Source organism: Enhydra lutris, unplaced genomic scaffold, assembly GCF_002288905.1.
Source record: "Enhydra lutris kenyoni isolate GAN:26980312 unplaced genomic scaffold, ASM228890v2 scaffoldscaffold8, whole genome shotgun sequence".
In the NCBI taxonomy this organism is placed as follows: domain Eukaryota; kingdom Metazoa; phylum Chordata; class Mammalia; order Carnivora; family Mustelidae; genus Enhydra; species Enhydra lutris.
Genome location: NW_019154092.1, coordinates 21,472,686 through 21,492,004, shown reverse-complemented (window position 1 = coordinate 21,492,004; position 19,319 = coordinate 21,472,686). Strand labels below are relative to the sequence as shown.

Genomic DNA, 19,319 nt, shown 5'->3' with positions numbered 1-19,319 from the left:
AAATAACCACAATATACTTATTAGAATGGTAAAAATCAAAAGAACTGACAATACCAAGAGCTGACAAAGTTGAAGAGCAAATGAACTCTTATCATTGCTGGTAAAAATGCAAAACTGTAGTTCCTTTGGTAAACAGTCTGGTAGTTTCTTAAATAGTTAAACACATTCCTAGTGATCCAACAGTCATATTCCTAGATATTTACTACAGAGAAATGAAAAACTATGTTCACATAAAAATCTGTATATAAATGTTTATAGCAGCTTTACATATTACCGTCAAAAAGCAGAAACGACCCAATGTCAATCAACAGGAAAAAGGATAAAGAGATTTACATTTATACAAAGATTACTTCTCACCAATATAAAAGAACACTCTTCTAATATTCAAAATGATATGAATGAATCTCAAAAACATGCAGAGTGAAAAAAAGATGCAAAAAGGTTAATGTAATTTTTCATTTATGTGAAGTTTAAGAATAGACAAAATTGATCTATAGAGACGGATGTAAGAATAGCAGCTGCTGGAGGGAGGCGTCAGAGGTAATTGATTTGAAAGGAGCATGAAGGTGAAGGATATATTCAGTATCTTGATTATAGAGGGATATATGCTTATCAAAATTCACTGAAATATATATTTTTGTGCACTTGTTTATAAATTATACTCAATAAAGTATTGTCAGCTTTTTAAGTCATCAATATATTTACTTCATAAGTATTATTCTTTCATCTTTTTTTAACCAGATTAAATTTTAACTATTTCCTTTAACCAGACCAAATTTTAACTATTTATTTTCTTTACCTGAAGGATGTGGTTCCATTTTCTTTTACTTTATTGTTCTGGACAGGAGATGCTTGGAGTGACAGAATCTTATTTCCTGGCAGGGTAATTTGCTTTAGAATGGAAGCTATACAAACAAAGGAAGAAAGAAAAATGAATTTTTTAAAAAATCATGCCATGTTAGGAAAAATGCAGAATAACAGCTTTTAGTATACACAAAATAATCAAAGAAAATTTCAAGCTGTCCTAGAACTATGTTTAAATTCAAAAATGACAATGAATATATTCCCTGAACAAGCAATCATCTTATAAAATCAAGACCTCTCCATTTCTTTTTATATAGTCTTCAAACAGTCTACAGAATTACCAGCATTATAAAAACATGCAGAAAAAGTGACAGGTGATAAATGTTAATAATATATCATTTATATTTGTAGATTTAAAAAATAGATGAAATCTCTAACCTTTACGTGTAAGAATGATTTCAAACTTAGAAAAATTACAGTCTAAAAAGAAATAAAGTTACAGCAATTTTTATGTTAAAAAGTGCTTTACTTACAAACAGGTTATTCTAATTCCAAAATACCATGAGCAGCTGCTTCTTTTATTCTAAAGCAACACATATACCTAAAAACTGGGCTATGTATGTATAAAGAATGTACTAAATGTTTATTTTTCAGCCCTCCCTCCTAGATCTTATTTAAAAGACTATCTTCTCTTAATATAACAATAAAAAAAAAAAGAGAATACAAAATCCCATCATATTCCAAACCCAGTGTGATGAAGCAGGGATGGATTGGGGTCTACCTGGAGGAAACTGGCTGGTAGGTATTGCGGTGCTCACTGGCATCTTCTTCGGTCCAGATTTCTGAATCGTCAATGCTGAGGAATGGGAAAGTGTGGTCACTTGTTTTGCAACACCTCCTGAAGGCTGCTGGACTACCTGAAACAATGAGAACTATTAATGCAGTCATCCACCTAAACCTGCTTTAGAAAAGAACAAGCTTTCAGCTGTAACAGTAGAAGTGACTGTGCTCACTTAACTGTAAATATACCTTTACATCAGCATAATAAAAGTCTACTTAAAATTTATATTTGTACATCACAAAATTATCTTGTTCACTATCACACAATATATTTTATTTTTAGAGTGGAATTCAAATTTGCATTATATACTGCCCAACTTAAACCTCCATTAGGGTCCTGTTTTCATTTTTTAACCTATGGAAATTTTCAAATATATACAAAAGTAGAGAGAAAAATAAAATGAAACCACCTATTCCATTATTACCCAGCTTCAACAATGATTCTTTTTTTTAAATATTTTATTTATTCATTTGACAGAGAGAGAGAGAGAGAGATCACAAGTGTGCAGAGAGGCAGGCAGAGAGAGAAGGGGGAAGCAGACTCCCTGCTGAGCAGAGAGCCCCATGCAGGGCTCGATCCCAGGACTCTGAGATCATGACCTGAGCCGAAGGCAGAGGCTTAACCCACTGAGCTACCCAGGCGCCCCAACAATGATTAATTCTTTACCAATTCTGTTTTATCCATTCCCACTCATTTTCTCACCACCCTCAATTATTTTTTTAAACATCCCCAGTATATCTTTTTATCCCTAAATATTTCAAAATATATTTCTAAAAGATAAGAACTTTTAATGAGCTGCTTCTTACAAGTCTCTGGAAAAAAACAATTCTAGGGCAGTCTCCAAGAGAACAGTTCAAGAAATCCAGAGGGCAAGGATCGGGGATAAAATAAGAGAAATTAAAATAATAGTAGGGCCTTATTTTTAGCTACAAAGAAGGAAAGTCAAAATAGCAGAGCTTCATTTTTTCACTTCAAAAAAGAAAAAGTCCACTGTTGATAGTGAACTACTTAAAAGTCCTTAAACTCAGATATGGCTAATATAAGTAATTCAGGAGAAAGATTTCTGAACTGAATTTTGGGGATAGGACTTATTCTGTTCTTTAATTTTTTGTAAATAAAATACAAGTTGGAATAATTTAACTGCCATCATTCTATAAAAAGAAACTTTTTTTTTTTAAAGAGAGATCACAAGTAGGCAGAGAGGCAGGCAGAGAGAGAGAGGGAAGCAGACTCCCCGTTCAGCAGAGAGCCTGATGTGGGGCTCGACGCCAGGACCCTGAGATCATGACCCAAGCCGAAGGCAGAGGCTTAACCCACTGAGCCACCCAGGCGCCCCTAAAAAGAAACTCTTGAAGGACAGAATGAACTCTTGAAAACAATGATGTATTTCAGTAAATTGAGATTATAAATTGAGTTGCATTGTAAAGTTTTAGGGGTCAGATTTATGCTCTACAAAGTAACATTTTGATAGATGAACACATAAAAGAAGATATGGTATACATACAACGGAATAGTACTCAGCTACAAAAAGAATAAAATCTTGCCATTTGCAACAACATGGATGGACCTAAGACAGTATACTAGTACACTAAGTGAAAAAAGTCACAAACTTCCAGTTATAAAATAAGACATGTGAATACAATATATAGTATATAGAATACAGTTAATAATATTTTAATAACTCTGTATGATGACAGATGATACCTATGTTTAGTGTAGTAATCATTTCCTAATGTATTTAAATGTTGAACATTACTATGTTGTATGTTGAAACTAATACTGTGGGGCCCCTGGGTGGCTCAGTGGGTTAAAGCCTCCGCCTTCGGCTCAGGTCATGATCCCAGGGTCCTGGGACTGAGCCCCACATTGGGCTCTCTGCTTGGCAGAAGCCTGCTTCCTCCTCTCTCTCTGCCTGCCTCTCTGCCTACTTGTGATCTCTGTCTGTCAAATAAATAAATAAAATCTTTAAAAAAAAAAAAAAAGAAGAAACTAATACTGTGTATCTACTGTACTTCAAAAAAATTTTTTTATATGTGTATGCATAGGGAAAGGTCTGTAAGTTAAAAAACAAACTGATTATTTCCTAGGATTCTACTGCAGGGTAATTTTGGTTTCTACTTTGTGTATTTATTATATACTTTATAGGTATCTACATTACTTGCTTTTTTATGATTAGCATAAGCTACATTTATAATTAGAAAAATAATAAAGTTGAATTTTCAATAACTAAAGATGAGAATATTATTAGAAAAAAATAAATTCTACAAAATAATATACATTCAGAATCACATTTATGCATTCAGACTGAAACTCAACAGAAACACTCTAACAATTCTGGCTTACCTTCCTATTCACATTTTCTTCCTTAATATCCTTTATTAAGTATTCTTTTCCAGTATTTTAATTGTGAAAAATAGTAATAAAATATTAGTGAAGTGTTTATGAGTTAATCTTCATACCATTTGGATAGGTACTCAAATAATAGCCCAAAGGCCTGCCCCAGAGGTGGACACAGCCTGGCTGTGTGCACCCTCAGCTATAAAGAGTGGGGGATGGGGCGAAAAGGGGTGGGCCCCATGAGATCTCTGCACCAGTGTGCAGCCCTGGCAAGAACAAGCTGGGTAAAGCAAGCCTCAGTGCCTGAGTGCCCACTGTGGGATCCTGGGTGTGCCTCACTCTGCCTCCAGCCCAACTGGGATCAAGATCTTACATGCAGAGGAAGACAAATATGCTAGTTAAAAATATAGAGAGGCACATGGATGGTTAAGTGGTGGAGCAAGGGACTCTTGATCTTGGGGTTGTGAGCTCAAGCCCCACCTTGGTGTAGTGATTAAATAAAACCTCAAAAAAGTGCACGTATATATATATATCCCTAACTTTGCAAATTATATTTATATATATTACATATATATATATTAAATATAGAAATATATATTATATGTGATATTTATATATATCATGAAGTTCTGAGCTGGGATTTAACAATCCTGGATCCCTCTCATTCCATATCTTAATGACTGTAACACTTGGAACAGCATATGTGTAGAATACTCATGCACACTTGCTGAACAAAATAAAATACAACAAATGAGAAAGTATAAGTGAATTCATTATTATTCTTTCAAAGAAGTACCATTTAAAACAACAGTGTTAGAATAGCATTTATGGAGACTGAAATTATCATAGATTGAAATTCACCTAAAGAGGTATTTACTCCTACTTGGCAAGCAAAAGAAAGAGCTATTATATTTTTAAAAACTTAAGTCCTTTACTTAATTTCCCTCCAAAAGGCCACTGGACAGGAAAATCAATAAATAGTACATACCTTAGCCTTTCCTTTTGACACGTCAAATTCTGATGTTTTACTTGGATGTTAACATAAAATAATGTTCCAGTAATTCACAGAAATACAGGTCTAGTGCTTCAAAATATTACTTGGGTTTTTTTTTTTTAAGATTTTATTTATTTACTTATTTATTTGAGAGAGAGAGATTGAGAGAGTGAGAGGAGAGAGAGAGAGAATGACAGAGGGAAAAGGGTCAGAGGGAGAAGAAGACTCCCCACTTAGCAGGGAGCCTGATGCAGGACTTGATCTTGGGACTCCACGATCATGACCTGAGCCAAAGGCAGTTGCTCAACCAACTGACCCACCCAGGTGCCCATTACTTAAGGATTTTTTTTACATTAATTACGATTTTTACATTCTGCTCCGGGATATCAGACAAGGAACTATTCATAAATTTCATAGGGAAAGGTTGCAAAGAAACACAAGTATGGATGAAACAAATAGATAAGGATGCCTTTTTTTTTTTTTTTAAGATTTTATTTGAGAGAGAGAGAGAGAGCACATGTGAGCAGGGGGAGGGGGAGAGGGAAAGAATCTCAAGCAGACTCCTTGCTAAACGAGGAGCCTGATGGAGATTGATCTCACAACCCTGAGATTATGACCTGAGCCAAAATTAAGAGTCCAGCACTTAACCAACTGAGCCACCCAGGTGATCCCATCCCTTACACTTTCCTTTCCCTGTATTTCAACCCTCACCTACTCCCCTGCTCATAAATACACAACAATCAAATGCTTACCTCTATCAAGTAGTACACACACACACAGTGATTGGAATCAAGGTATTATCTCCTCTAATTTCTACATAATATTCAATATGTGATTACTGGCATGCACTTGGTAGGCTGAGTTCTAGAAAACAGAGGACCCTAACTATACAAAAGCTGCAGCTTTACAGTCAGAAAACACATATTAGTTGCCAACTATTTCTCAGTAACAGCCAATACGTGGTTCTTGTACCACTATTTCCTTATCTTCTGGGACAATGGCATACATCACTAAATGGCATCACTTCTGTATACCTTATCTAGTCTCAGAATCTTAACACAGAGCTCCAGTAAAATCCTACAAAGAAAGTTGAAACTTGGGCGCCTGGGTGGCTCAGTTGGTTAGGCAACTGCCTTCAGCTCAGGTCATGATCCTGGAGCCCCAGGATTGAGTCCCGCATCGGGCTCCCAGCTCCATGGGGAGTCTGCTTCTACCTCTGACCTTCTGCTCTCTCTCTCTCAAATAAATAAATGAAATCTTAAAAAAAAAAAAAAAAGAAAAAAGAAAGTTAAAACTTGCTTTGCCATACATAGTCTATATTAAAACTCAATCTTGATAAACTTCAGAATACACTGTTTCTTTCATTTAAAGGCCCTTCTAAACACTTAAAAATGTGCTCAAATGAATTCTTAATTATATTACCAGCCTTTACAGGAGTCTATAAATGCTGCTTAAAATTGAGAACCTATCAATTTCTGTTAAAAAGTTAAATGTGCTTATTGTGTGATTTGATTTATATGAAATTCTAGAACAAGCAAAAATAATCTGTGGAAGAAAATTATCTACCTTTCCTCTCACTCTTAACAGAATGCAAAAAAAAAAAAGAAAGAAAGAAAGAAAAAGTGCTTAAATCTAGATCCTTAGGTCAGTTCAATATGAAAATGAGAGTGAACTACTTGAGCCAATGAAGTAATTAATTAGTAGGGAGAAAAGAAACAAGATCAATTTTTACTTCAAGTTCTCTAATAAAAATACTGGCCACCAGCATACTCAGAAACTAAAATTTATACCTTGAAAATACTTCTTGTCCAGTGAAAACTGAAGTCAGAGTCAGCAGAATTATGTCTCATAGGCTATTTCATATAAAAATGTATTTGTTGAAAATTCTTTAATGTTCTCCCTTACTTTAAAATAATTAGGTAGCAGAATAAAATTTGATGTACAAAAACACATTTTTTTTCTAATATTCTGGATTAGTTTGTTTTAGGAAATCCCTTTACTTCAATATAATGAAATGGAAAATGACCACATTTAATAATACACTAATTTTTTTTTTGTCTTATATCTACAAAAGAGTAACATTTGGAGAATGTTGAACATACTTGACCATTTATTTATCAAATGTCAACAATTCTGTTAAGGAAGAAATGCAAGTAAAGAGTCACTCAGGGAAATACATATCTGAAATAGGGAATATATCCATGATAATACTAAAACTTTCTGCCCTATCTCTAAGTACAAAGTATTTCTGGGAGCCTGGGTGGCTCAGTCAGTTAAGCCTCTGCCTTTGGCTCAGGTCATGATCCCAGGGTCCTAGGATTGAGCCCTAAGTCAGGCTCCCTGCTCAGAGGGGAGACTGCTTCTTCTTCTACCACTCCTTGCCAACTGTGATCTCTCCCTCTCTCCCTCTCAGATAAATAAATAAAATCTTTAAAAAAATAAATAGGTATAAAATATTTTAAAAGATATTCAAGTGAGATATAAATACAAGATTACTAGCAAGAGTAACAACATTCAGTTTACTCTCTAAATTTTTTTCCTCTCAGCTTTTTTTTTTTCTAAAAATACAGACCAGGAATCTTCAGTTAACTTTCTCATTCATGAATTTTATTCATACATATTGTGGATTTGAGAGGCTTATTGTTTAATTTTTATGTGGTAGAATTTGTTACTAAAATGTATCAAATTTAATTCTAAAAATGATCAGATTGAAATTAAAATTTAGTTTTTCTCTATTAAATTAGCTTTTGCTAATTAAGTTTAAATTTAATTTAAATTATAATACTCAGTTTAAATTAAATTTAGCTTTTGCTCAACTATGAATAAAACAGTTTTTTCACAAATATCCTAAGAAAAACTTTTAAGCATCAAAACAGAAAGCTTCTACTTACTATCTTCCCATCATCAGCATACTCTAGTACAATTCATCTACTTTCTTTCATTGACTTTTAAAGAAAGGTAAAAACATTAAGCTTAACATTTAGTTGGAGTGTGTCACATCATATAACACCTACCATACCAGAACTGATAGGTAACCAATAACATTAACCATTTACAAGAACTAGATTGTCAGATGAAATCACAGCAACTACTGATTAGGTCCATATTTCAAAAATTCAAGCATTTGAGGACCAAAATATACAAAGCAATGAATACCGGCACAAAATGAAAAACTTTCATCTAAAGAAACTGTGAACAATTCCAGTTATTACATTTGATAAGAATTCTAGCAGATCCCCAGAGGACAACATATAATAATCAATAAGGTAAAAAAGATTATAGTAACAAATTTAAATTTAAAAATGGGATGGCGCCTCTTAATCTGGAATAAAAATGTATTATTTCATAAAATATTAATTCTATAAAATCTAAACCCTGCAATGGGAGATTAAGAGGATCCTTATAAACTGAAAGTGTGATATTTAAAACATCTAGAAGACAAGAAAACTCAACAATTATCCATAAAAACTAGTACATGCTAGAAATGAATAAAACATTAGGAAGAGGATTTTTTTTTTAAGGTTTTATTTATTTGAGAGATAGAATGAGAGGAGAGAGCATGAGATGGGAGAGGTCAGAGGGAGAAGCAGACCCCCTGCCAAGCAGGGAGCCCAATGTGGGACTAGATCCTGGGACTCTGGAATCATGACCTGAGCCGAAGGCAGTTGTTTAACCAACTGAGCCCAGGCGCCCCTGGAAGAGGTTTTAAAACTCATGAGCAATCACTAAAGGAAATATACAAACAAAAGATTTTTTTAGAGAGTGTGTAGGTGTGAGCAAGCAGGGTGGGGGGAGGGGCAAAGGGAGAGAGAGAGAAAGAACCTCAAGCAGGCTCCACACCCAGCACAGAGCCTGAGCCAAGGGGTGGGGTGGGGGGGGGGCCTCAATTTTATGACCCTGAGATCATGACCCAAGCCAAAATCAAGAGTAGGTCGCTTAACCAACTGAGCCACCCAGGCACTCCAGAAATAAACAAATTTTAATTTAATATTAATTTAATATTGAACAATCATACTTATATTCTTCAGCTTATTTTTGGAGACTACATCCTGAGTTGCACAAACCACAGATTTGATCCAGTATGTCAATTTTTATATTTTAAATTATTATTTGCCACATCTCTTATAAGTGCATTAAATGCTTTCTTATGTTTCTAGCACCCTGAGTATTTTCCTCCCCATTTATCTGGGATTAAATTGGACTATGGCTTATGATGGGCTCACAGATGATATTCTCAAATCACTTGAGTAATACTAAACTTTAGTAATATTAATTTCCTAAATTAGCTGATATGAAAGAATGTTCTAATTCAATCCTCTCTGTGGCATTACCACACAGAATGGCTTGTTTTGTGCCCTAGGTAAAAATGTGTTATAAAACAGATTACAATGAATCTTCAGTATCTAGGTGCTCTGGTATTTTACATTTTAAATAGGAAGGTATGAATACTGACATCAAATTTGTTGAGTAAAATTAAAACAAAAGCCAAACAAGAAAGCAGAAATTCACCAGAAAAATTAAATTATTTCACATTTTTTAAGAATGAAAGTAGGAAGTAAAAAAAATCCCTAAAATTTACCATTAGATTTTCTTTCTTTTCTTCCTTCCTTTCTGTCCCTCTCTCCCTTTCTTTCCCGTCCATTCTTCCTTCCTTCCTTTCCTTTTCTTTCTTTCTTTCAATTTTAAGTTATCTCTACACCCAACGTGGGGCTCAAACTCACAATCCTGAGATCAAAAGTCCCATCCTCCCTGGAATCAGCCAACCAAGTTCCCCCACTGAAAAATCTGTTTTATTTTTTCTTGATTGAAATTGTTTCTAATGTATAACAAGTCAAACATACAAAATATAAATGCTGTCAAAATATTATTGCCAAAGTTTTCCTGTTTCAGGACACTCTAGAAACCTAGACGTTCTTTCATTAGTACCATATCCTAATGGGAAAGACCCTGGGTTTTAGTCTAAGATTCAATACTTTGAGTGCCAGTGGATGGGTCACTTAATGTTTCCGGATTCTTGGTTTTCTCCCTGCCTTTTCTTCATTATAAAATTATTTAAAAACCTACAGTTAATACATGACATATATGCTTTTAAAACTCTACATAGCTATAAAGTGTTATTTCACTTCAGGAACTAATATGGTATAGATGTTCAATAAAGATTAGTAGTGATTCAAGAATTGCTTATGACCCATAAAAAGGGTTTCAATTCTGTTCGGTGCTACCAAAAAGAGGCCTTTCCTTCAGGCAATGACTATGTTTTCAGTGGTTCCCAAAGCTGGCTGCTCAGATTGATGTTTAAGAGTCACTGCTTCTAAAAAGGTTTCATCTCTGAGATTAAATTCAGACAACCCAAGAGAAACTGCAAGGCATACACACTTCTTGATTTGAAAATCAGACTCAGGGTAGGAAGGGATAAAAAATGATAAGCACCCAGGAAATGACATTATTTCCTATCTACCCAAGAGTCTGACTGCTGTCCAAACTCATCTCTTTCATCTTTTTTTTTTAATTTTATTTATTTATTTCACAGAGAAAGAGAGAGATCACAAGTAGGCAGAGAGGCAGGCAGAGAGAGAGGCAGAAGCAGGCTCCCTGCTGAGCGGAGAGCCCGATACGGGGCTCAATCCCAGGACCCTGAGATCATGACCTGGGCCGAAGGCAGAAGCTTAACCCACTGAGCCACCCAGGTGCCCCTTCCCCTTTCATCTTATGCTCATAGCTGACCTCTGCCTCAAAGACAATCATCCACAGATATTCCTCTTCTCCTGATCAGACAACAAGGTTGGGAAGTTTACTTAGACTTTATTATCCCCAGAAGCCGAATAAACTAAAACAAAGAGATTCAACACACAGTCTTTAATATAAAGATTTATAAAAGCAAACAAGGCAATTACCAAAAATTAAAAGAACAGCTAGCTATTATGGTAAAGGTAAGCGAGTTTATTAAGAAATGTAATTTTTAATTAATTCACCATGTACTATCTCCCACAAGTTAATAATAATCTCACAGTCTGTCTTGAATAAACTAGAATGTTTTAAATACTATGAAAATAAAGGGAAACCTCACTAAAATGAGTCAGGAGGCCAGAAGGGGAACCTCTCACACCCTATAACTAGTCACCAACTGCAGACCCCAACAGAAAGAGCGGTACCTTGCATCCCCAACAGGAAGAAGCCCATCCTTTATCTGCAGGAGGAAGAAAGATTTTCACCTTGCCCAGCAACAGCCCAGCCAATGAGAGACTGTCACAACTCAGCCAATGAGAAGCCACTGAACTTTTGTTTACTCCAGTGGACTTCTGTTTGTAACAGCCTTTTCCAACTTCTGCCTTACCTCTGTAGGAGGCCATTCTTTTTTTTTTTTTTTTTTTTTTAAAACAAGGCCATTTTTTGTTCTCTAGATCTGCCTATGGTTTTACCACATCTTGCTTGTCCTGAATTCTAATTCTTTGCTATTCCCAAATAAACCCAATTTTGCTGGTAAAATAACAGAAAGTTTTATTACTAAGGTTAACAACACTAATTGATAAATAGCTAAGATTTCTTTCTTTCACCTAAGAACCTCTCAACCTACCAAGTTTAGGGAAAAAAAAACACAACTTCATACTCATCTACTCCCGTTTCCCTCTCCCCTTAGCACATTTGTCTTGGAAAATGTTACCATAACATTACCTCTGTAATAACCTTGCCCCAAAGATTTAGTCTGAATCTAATCTTGAGCAAACAATTAGACAAAACAAAGGACATTCTGCAAACTAGTCTAGGTACTTAAAACTGTTACAACAGAATGAGCAAATACAAAAAGCCTGGGGAGCTGTTTTAGATTAAAGAGAAATGAAGAACTAAAAAGAACTAAAGAGAAATGACAGGTAAATACAATACGCAGTTCTCTATCACAAACAACATCAGAAAAAAGAACATTATTAGCTATAACGGACACTGTTGGGACAGCTGGGAAAAAAATTATACCAGTATTAAATATGCAAGTGTAATAATAAGTGCAAGGCTGTTATGTTAAAAAAAAAATCATTTTCCTTAAGAGATACACAGTACTTAGAGGTACAATATCACAACTTCTGCAATTAACTCTAAAATGTTTCAGGAAAAAGTTCTGTGTGTGTGCTTATGTGTGTGAATAGAGAGGGAGAGACTCAGCAAATGTGATAAAATGTTAACAACTATTCAAACTCCATTGAGGATATTCAGGGGCTCGTTTTACTAGTATTGCCAATTTTCTGAATGTTTGAAATTTTCAAAAGAAGAAACCGAGGAAGAAATGAAATGTTACTCACTAGTTGTTTAACTTTAACTGCCTGTGGAATCCCAGCTGGCTGTGAAAGGATGGGGCCTGACTGCGCAAGTTTGATCTGTACAGGAGCAATGACGGCCTTGTCAGATGTGGTCCCAGCAGAAGTAACAACAGGTTTCACAGATGGAAGACAGATAGCTGCAGCTGAAGTTTCTCCGAAAGTTACTGATGGAAGGGCCAACGTGACTGCTGTCCCAGAGACAACTGGCTTCTCAGGTTGAAGCGAGACTGCTGTAACTGTGTTCTGAATAGATGTCACAAGCGGTTTTGGAGTCTGAAGCAAAACAGTTCCAGCTGTTGTTCCTCCTGGTACAGCAGCTGGACCCACAGAATGAAGTGTCACAACTCCAGTTTTTGTTCCCCCTGGACCAGCAAGTGGATTCAGAGTCGACACTGACACAGTACTTGGTGTTGTTGCTCCAGAAACAATGATGGGTTTTTCAGATTGGATTGAGCAAACTGTTGTTGTCACCACAGGAGAAGTTGTTGCTGTTGTGGTACAGGTAGCAATGACTACCTCGTTAGAGGTCTGCTGAACACACTGCTGAATAAAGCTCTGGGAGTTGGGCATGAGTTGTCGTAAGGCAATCACACTTTTCTAGAAATAGAGGAGAAAAAAGAACCTGATAACTAAACAAATTAGCTGCTAGTAAAATAGAATTACTTTGTATTTCAGAGCTTTACAACATGAAATAAATCAGAAGTATATCAGGTATTTCAGCTGAGGAAGCCTGATATCACTTGGCAGTCATATCCTAACAATATCCAGGATACAACCAATTTAAAGCCCACCAAGTACTCTATTTTTTCTAAATTTATTTTATTTATATAAATTTATTTATAATTTTATAATTTATTTATAAATTTATTTATTTTCTAAATTATTTTATTTAAAATAAATTTAAAGCCCACAAGTATTTATTTTTCAATACAAAATTATTACCGCTCAGTATTAAATTTATTTTACATCCCTCAAGATCAATTTGGTAAAATAAAACACTGTGTCGTACTTGTTTGTATTTACTTATACCCCGTAATAGATCACTAATAATTTTTCTTATCAGTAAGTTTCTTTACATGACCATAGAATCTAAAAAAAAAGTTTTTGTTAAATAACTTTCAAACTGTGGATAAAAACAGTCTTTAAGTCAAAATAAAACTAATACACGGGACGCCTGGGTGGCTCAGTCAGTTAACTGTCTGCCTTCGGCTCGGGTTATAATCCCGGAGTCTTGGGATGGAGTCGTGCATCGGGTTCCTTCCTCAGTAAAGAGCCTGCTTCTTCCTCTGCCCTGCTGCTCCCCCTGCTTGTGCTCTCTCTGTGATAAATAAATAAAAGCTTTAAAAAAAAAAAAAACAAAATAAAACAAATACAAACACGGGCAATTTCCTTAATGGAGCTAGAATATTTTCTGACTAGATTTTAAGTTGGTATCTCTCCTTGTATCTTTCTGAAAGAGTAAAGGCAATTTGAACTAAAAAGTAGAACACTCTGCCTTTTTATCCCTGGGGGTTTTGTTTCTTTTGTTTTTTGTAAGGGGAAAAAAATGGAAAAGTAGGTAGACAGCAGATTATCTTTTGGTGAATTCAAGGGCTATGTGGAAGTTTTCCTGTTCTGATACTTAAACAAAAGCAGTCTGACTGAATTTTAGAAGCAAATGAGAACCACTGTTATTCCCGTTCCTTCCTTTTAGTTACATCTTTTACTTTTTTATTAAAAAGGATTGAGAAGTTCTTCTCTGAAGGTTTTCAAATATGCATAGAAATGGTAACAAAGGAAAGTAAGAAGCAGAGAGTCTCATAATCTTTTTCCAAACTTAAAAAATGGTGGAAAACAAGCTGCTTTGGAAATATATATAAAAAATGAAGTGATCTATTAAATTTAAGCTAGAAATCTAATATGAAGGGGTCCTGAGAAAAACACAATTGGAACAAATGTTAAAATAATCAGACTCGGAGAAATTTTTACAAAAAATGTATATTAAATTATCTCTTGACCAGCTGGCCAGAGATTAAATGCTAAATCCCTCATCTCTATGCAATATTCAATGCCCCAAATGCGAGCGGGGGGGGTCCTAAGGAAACAAATCACAAGGCTTAATAGGTCCTTAGAAAATACATACAAACCAAAAAAACTTCAGTTTTATTTGGTAACTTAAAGGTATTGTTACCTAGCAAGTAGAGTCAGATAGGATAAATTCTGGATCTCTAAGTTTGACAAAAAATTAGTTGATATAAACAGTGTTTTAATCTCTAAAATGGAAAATACTATAATATCTACTACTTAGTATTCTCAAAAGACAGATGTGAAAAATAAGTGCAAACAACCAAATTAAAAGTAAAGTATCTAGCATAGCATTGGATGCATAATAACATACATGATCTCCTCCCTTCTCCTCCACAGTGTCTCCAATGAGTATGAAATACAGATAAATGTAAGAGCTGTCAGCATTAATGTAGACAACCTATTGCCCAAAGAACTTTTGCACTGAAAGGGACCCAAGGAAGAACTGCCTCTAATTTCTCAATCAAGAGGATCATCCAAAAACAGGGCACTAGTCATTTGATATTAAATATTATGCTGAACCTTCAACCTCCCTTTCCCTGTCTCCTCTAGCTAAAACATTCTCAGTTTCTTTAGCTACATTTTATATCACGATTGGCACCCTCCTAATCAATGTGCTCACCCTTCTATTGACATTACCATTATTTTAAGATCCTTCTGAAAATGTGCTCCATTTCCCTTCCCACTCTTTTTTTAATGAGGCAACCAAAAGGAGTCTTCCATTACAGCGCCTCTTTCATCTCCTCTAGACAACCAAACCAAATAGTTCTCTTTAAAATTTTTAAGATATATTTATTTATTTGGGGGACAGAGAGAGACCGAGAGAGCAAGTATGAGCAGGAGCGGCAGAGGGAGAGGGAGAGAGAATCTTGAGTGCACTCCACACTGAGCCCAACTGAGGGCTCAATCTTACAACCCTGAGATTACAACCGGAGCCAAAACCAAGAGTCGGATGTTTAACCAACAGCCCCACCTAGGCGCCCCTAAACCAAATATTTCTAATGGCCACTCTTCATTCCACTATTTCAAAATTTATGGGACAATTCTGGTTCATTGTAATCCCAGTTCTTTAATGACTTTTAAAATTTCAACTTGATTCCTCTTCAGCTTCTGAGTATCCAAAAAATATATATTTTTTATAGTCTCTTGTTATCAAATTACTGTTTCACGTCAAAATTCTATTTAATTCAACAAATCTTAGAAAAGAGTATGCTTACTAACAACATAAGTCAATTTTTTTAAAGATTTTATTTATTTATTTGACAGAGATCACAAGTAGGCAGAGAGGCAGGCAGAGAGAGGGGGGGAACCTGGCTCCCCACCGAGCAGAGAGCCCAATGCGGGGCTCAATCCCAGGACCTCGAGACCACGACCCGAGCTAAAGGCAGAGGCCTAACCCTCTGAGCCACCCGGGCACCCCTAAGTCAATTTTTAAAGAATAACAGCTTTCCTACCAAATTTGGCACTATTTGATTTATTATTTCTAGGAGAAGATGAAGATGAGTCATTAGGACAAAGGAAAAGGCCCTATTTTAAAGGAAAAGTCAAGCCTTTGAAGATGTAAGCTTTACCAATATAATCATTATGTTATGTTCATGAATGAGAAGCTAGTTTTGTTTTCCCAAAGTGTTCCAACCCAAAGAATATGAACTACGAACATTCTTAACAGATTGCAACATTTGAGAGCTTTCTCCTCCACTGTTAGTATCTTCACATAGCTATCATATTGAAATATTAAGGATTCCAATTATTTTTAAAATTTATTTTAAGGAAATCTAACTCAAATAATTTCTTCAAAGTAACACATAACTTTACCTTAAGAAAAGGAACTAGATGAGGCTGAGGTGAAGACTTGAGTTCAACATACAGTTGTCTAGTAAATTCTTCTGCTTCAATTTTTGCATCCTGAGGAACAGGAGAAAGAAAAATACTTTTAGGTTTACAAATATTTTAACAGAGGAAAGGTATGTTTTTTATCTCATGATTGATGTAAGCAGGTAAAAGACCTACCTGTACTGTGAAAACTGTAAGACACTAACGAAAGAAACTGAAGAGACCACAAATAAATGGAACCATACACTGTGTTCATGCACTGAAAGAATTAATACTATTAAGATGTCCATACTACCCAAAGAAATCTACAGTTTCAGTGCAATCCCTATCAAAATACCAACAGCATTTTTCACGGAGCTAGAACAAATAATCCCAAAATTTGTGTAGAACCACAAAAGACTCTGAATAGCCAGAGCAATCTTGAACAAAGCTGGAGGTATCACAATTCCAGATTTCAAATTCTATTACAAAGCTATAGTAATCAAAACAGTATGGTACTGACACAAAACAGACACAGAGATCAATGGAACAGAATAGAGAGCTAAGAAATAAACCCACAAATTTTATGGTCAATTAATCTACAATAAAGAAGATGAGAATATACAATGGGGAAAAGATAGTCTCTTCAATAAAGGGTGTTGTGAAAATTGGACAGCTGTATGCAAAAGAATTAAACTGGACCACTTCCTTAAACCATACCCAAAAATCAACTCAAAATGGATTAAGGGCCTAAATGTAAGGCCTGAAACTATAAACGTCCTAGAAGAAAACACAGGTGGTAACCCCTGGACATTAGCCTTAGAGTATTTTTCTGGATATGCCTTCTTAGGCAAAGGAAATAAAAGCAAAAATAAACCATTGAGACTACATCAAACAGAAAAGCTTCTGCAGAATAAAGGAAACGATCAACAAAAAAAAGGCAACTTACTGAATAGGGAGAAGATATTCGCAAATGACATATCTGATAAAGGGTTAAAATCCAAAATACACAAATTCATAAACTCAATTACCAAAAATAATCTGATTAACAACAGACTGAGGACCTGAATAGACGTATTTCCGAAGAAAACTTAAGATGGCTAAAAGACACGTGAAAAGATACTCAACATCACTAATCATCAGGGAAATGAAAATAAAAACCACAATGATATATTACCTCACACCAGTCAAAATGGCTAATACCAAAAGGATAAGAAATAACAAGTGTTGGCAAGGATTATAGAGAAAAGAAACTGTTGGTAGGAATATAAATTGGTGTAGTCACCGTGGAAAACAGTATGAAGGTTTCTCAAAATTTTTTAAATTGAAATAACACACGATCCAGTAATTCTACTACTGGGTTATTTACCCAAAAAAAAACAAAAACACTGATTTGTAAAGATATATGCATTCCTATGTTTACAGCAGCACTGTTTACAATAGCCAAGATATGAAAGCAACCTAAGTGTCCATTAATAGATGATTAGATAAAGAAGATGTGGTATATGCATACAATAAAATATTACTCAGCCATAAAATAGAATGAGATCTTGCCATTCACAACATGGATGGACTTAGATGGTATTAAGCTAAGTGAAATAAGTCAGACAGAGAAAGACAAATACTCTAAGATTTCAAATATATGTGGAACTTTAAAAAAATAATACCAACAAACAAAAACAGATACAACACAGAGAACAAACTGGGGAAGGGAGTAGGGAGATGGGCAAAATAGGTGAGTGGTTAAAGAAGAGCAAACTTCCAGTTATAAAATAAGAAAATCAGAGGTATAAAAAGTACAGCTTAGGAAATATAGCCAATAATATTGTAATAACTTTTTACAGTGACAGATGGTAACTATGCTTATGCCATATTTTGTAATGTTTATAATTACCAAATCACCATGTTCTACACCTGAAAGTAATATAATATTTATGTTAACTATACTTCAATCAAAAATTAAAAATTTAAGTTAATTGAAATTTTTAAAAATGCTTGGAAGTTAAGTTAAAAACTTACTTATAGGACTTATAATTTTAAATATCCAAAATAGTTTTTCCAAGTTGAAAACTAACCAATTCAAATGTGCTCTATTTCTAACAAATTATAGGTAGCATAAAAAACAGTAGTAAAGATGTTTTAATATTTATAAATTATATTTGTTTTCCAGTGCAATATTTGAAATATACACATTTTCTGCTGGGAAAAAGTGACCATTTTTATACAAAAAATACACAAAATTCTCATTATACAGTCAGAGAAATGTGTAGATTTTAGTACTTAAAAAAAAACCAAAACAGTGTGTGTCGATTACACCCTCAGCATATTTCTTAAGCATAGAATATGCAACATTTGCTAATTTCCACCTTCATCTGCTTTAATGTACCTAAGCAATTTACCTGCAAGAGGATATAAAAAGTGAATGATGTATAATTTAATAGCTAAAAAACACAGCATCTTGGAACTTGGGAACACAAAGATCATTATATTTATTACTCTGCCCATCTTATAGAAAAGGAAACTAAAACTTAAGAAAGTTAACTTACTTCCACAGGTTACAAAGTATGTTGTTTGGACTTAGAGAACTGAATTTCATTATTTGTTCATAGCCTGGCTTTCTGGCATTTGCAATTCTATTAACAATTTTTTATTTGACCAGAGTCAACTTTCTGTCCGAGGCTTTTTTTTTTTTTTTTTTTTTAAGATTTTTTAATTTGTTTCAGAGAGAAAGAGTACATGTGGAGTGGCAGAGGGAGAGAATCCTCAAGCAGACTCCCTGCTGAGCATGAAGCCTGACATGGGGCTTGATCCCACGGCCCTGAGATCATGATCTGAGCCAAATTCAAGAGTCAGACACTCAACCAACTGAGCCAACCAGGCACCCTTCCCCAAGGCCCTTTTTAAGCTACGGCATATATGAGTAATATAATAGATTTACTTGTTTCAGGTTTATTATCATTACATATTAAAAAGCAAAAGCTTACCCCAAAAAATCCATCTATAATAAACCTCATTTAAAGATAAGTCCCAGGGCGCCTGGGTGGCTCAGTGGGTTGAGCCGCTGCCTTCGGCTCAGGTCATGATCTCAGGGTCCTGGGATCGAGTCCCGCCATCGGGCTCTCTGCTCAGCGGGGAGCCTGCTTCCCTCTCTCTCTCT

The 19,319-nt window shown here is 35.0% G+C and overlaps 1 protein-coding gene across 2 annotated transcripts in view; it reads right to left on the bottom strand.

Annotated features, from left to right (window-relative positions):
- Positions 1-19,319, bottom strand: part of LOC111142522 (TATA-box binding protein associated factor 4b) — a 127,671-nt gene that overhangs the window by 85,881 nt on the left and 22,471 nt on the right. The window contains exons 6-9 of one of the 2 annotated variants that reach the window (XM_022495762.1): positions 16,166-16,255; positions 12,269-12,883; positions 1,586-1,721; positions 800-905 (exon numbers count right to left, since the gene is read on the bottom strand). In XM_022495762.1, the coding sequence (XP_022351470.1) occupies positions 800-905; positions 1,586-1,721; positions 12,269-12,883; positions 16,166-16,255 (947 nt within the window). Of the gene's footprint in view, positions 1-799; positions 906-1,585; positions 1,737-12,268; positions 12,884-16,165; positions 16,256-19,319 lie in introns of both variants that reach the window. The other variant, XM_022495764.1, reaches the window with a different exon arrangement.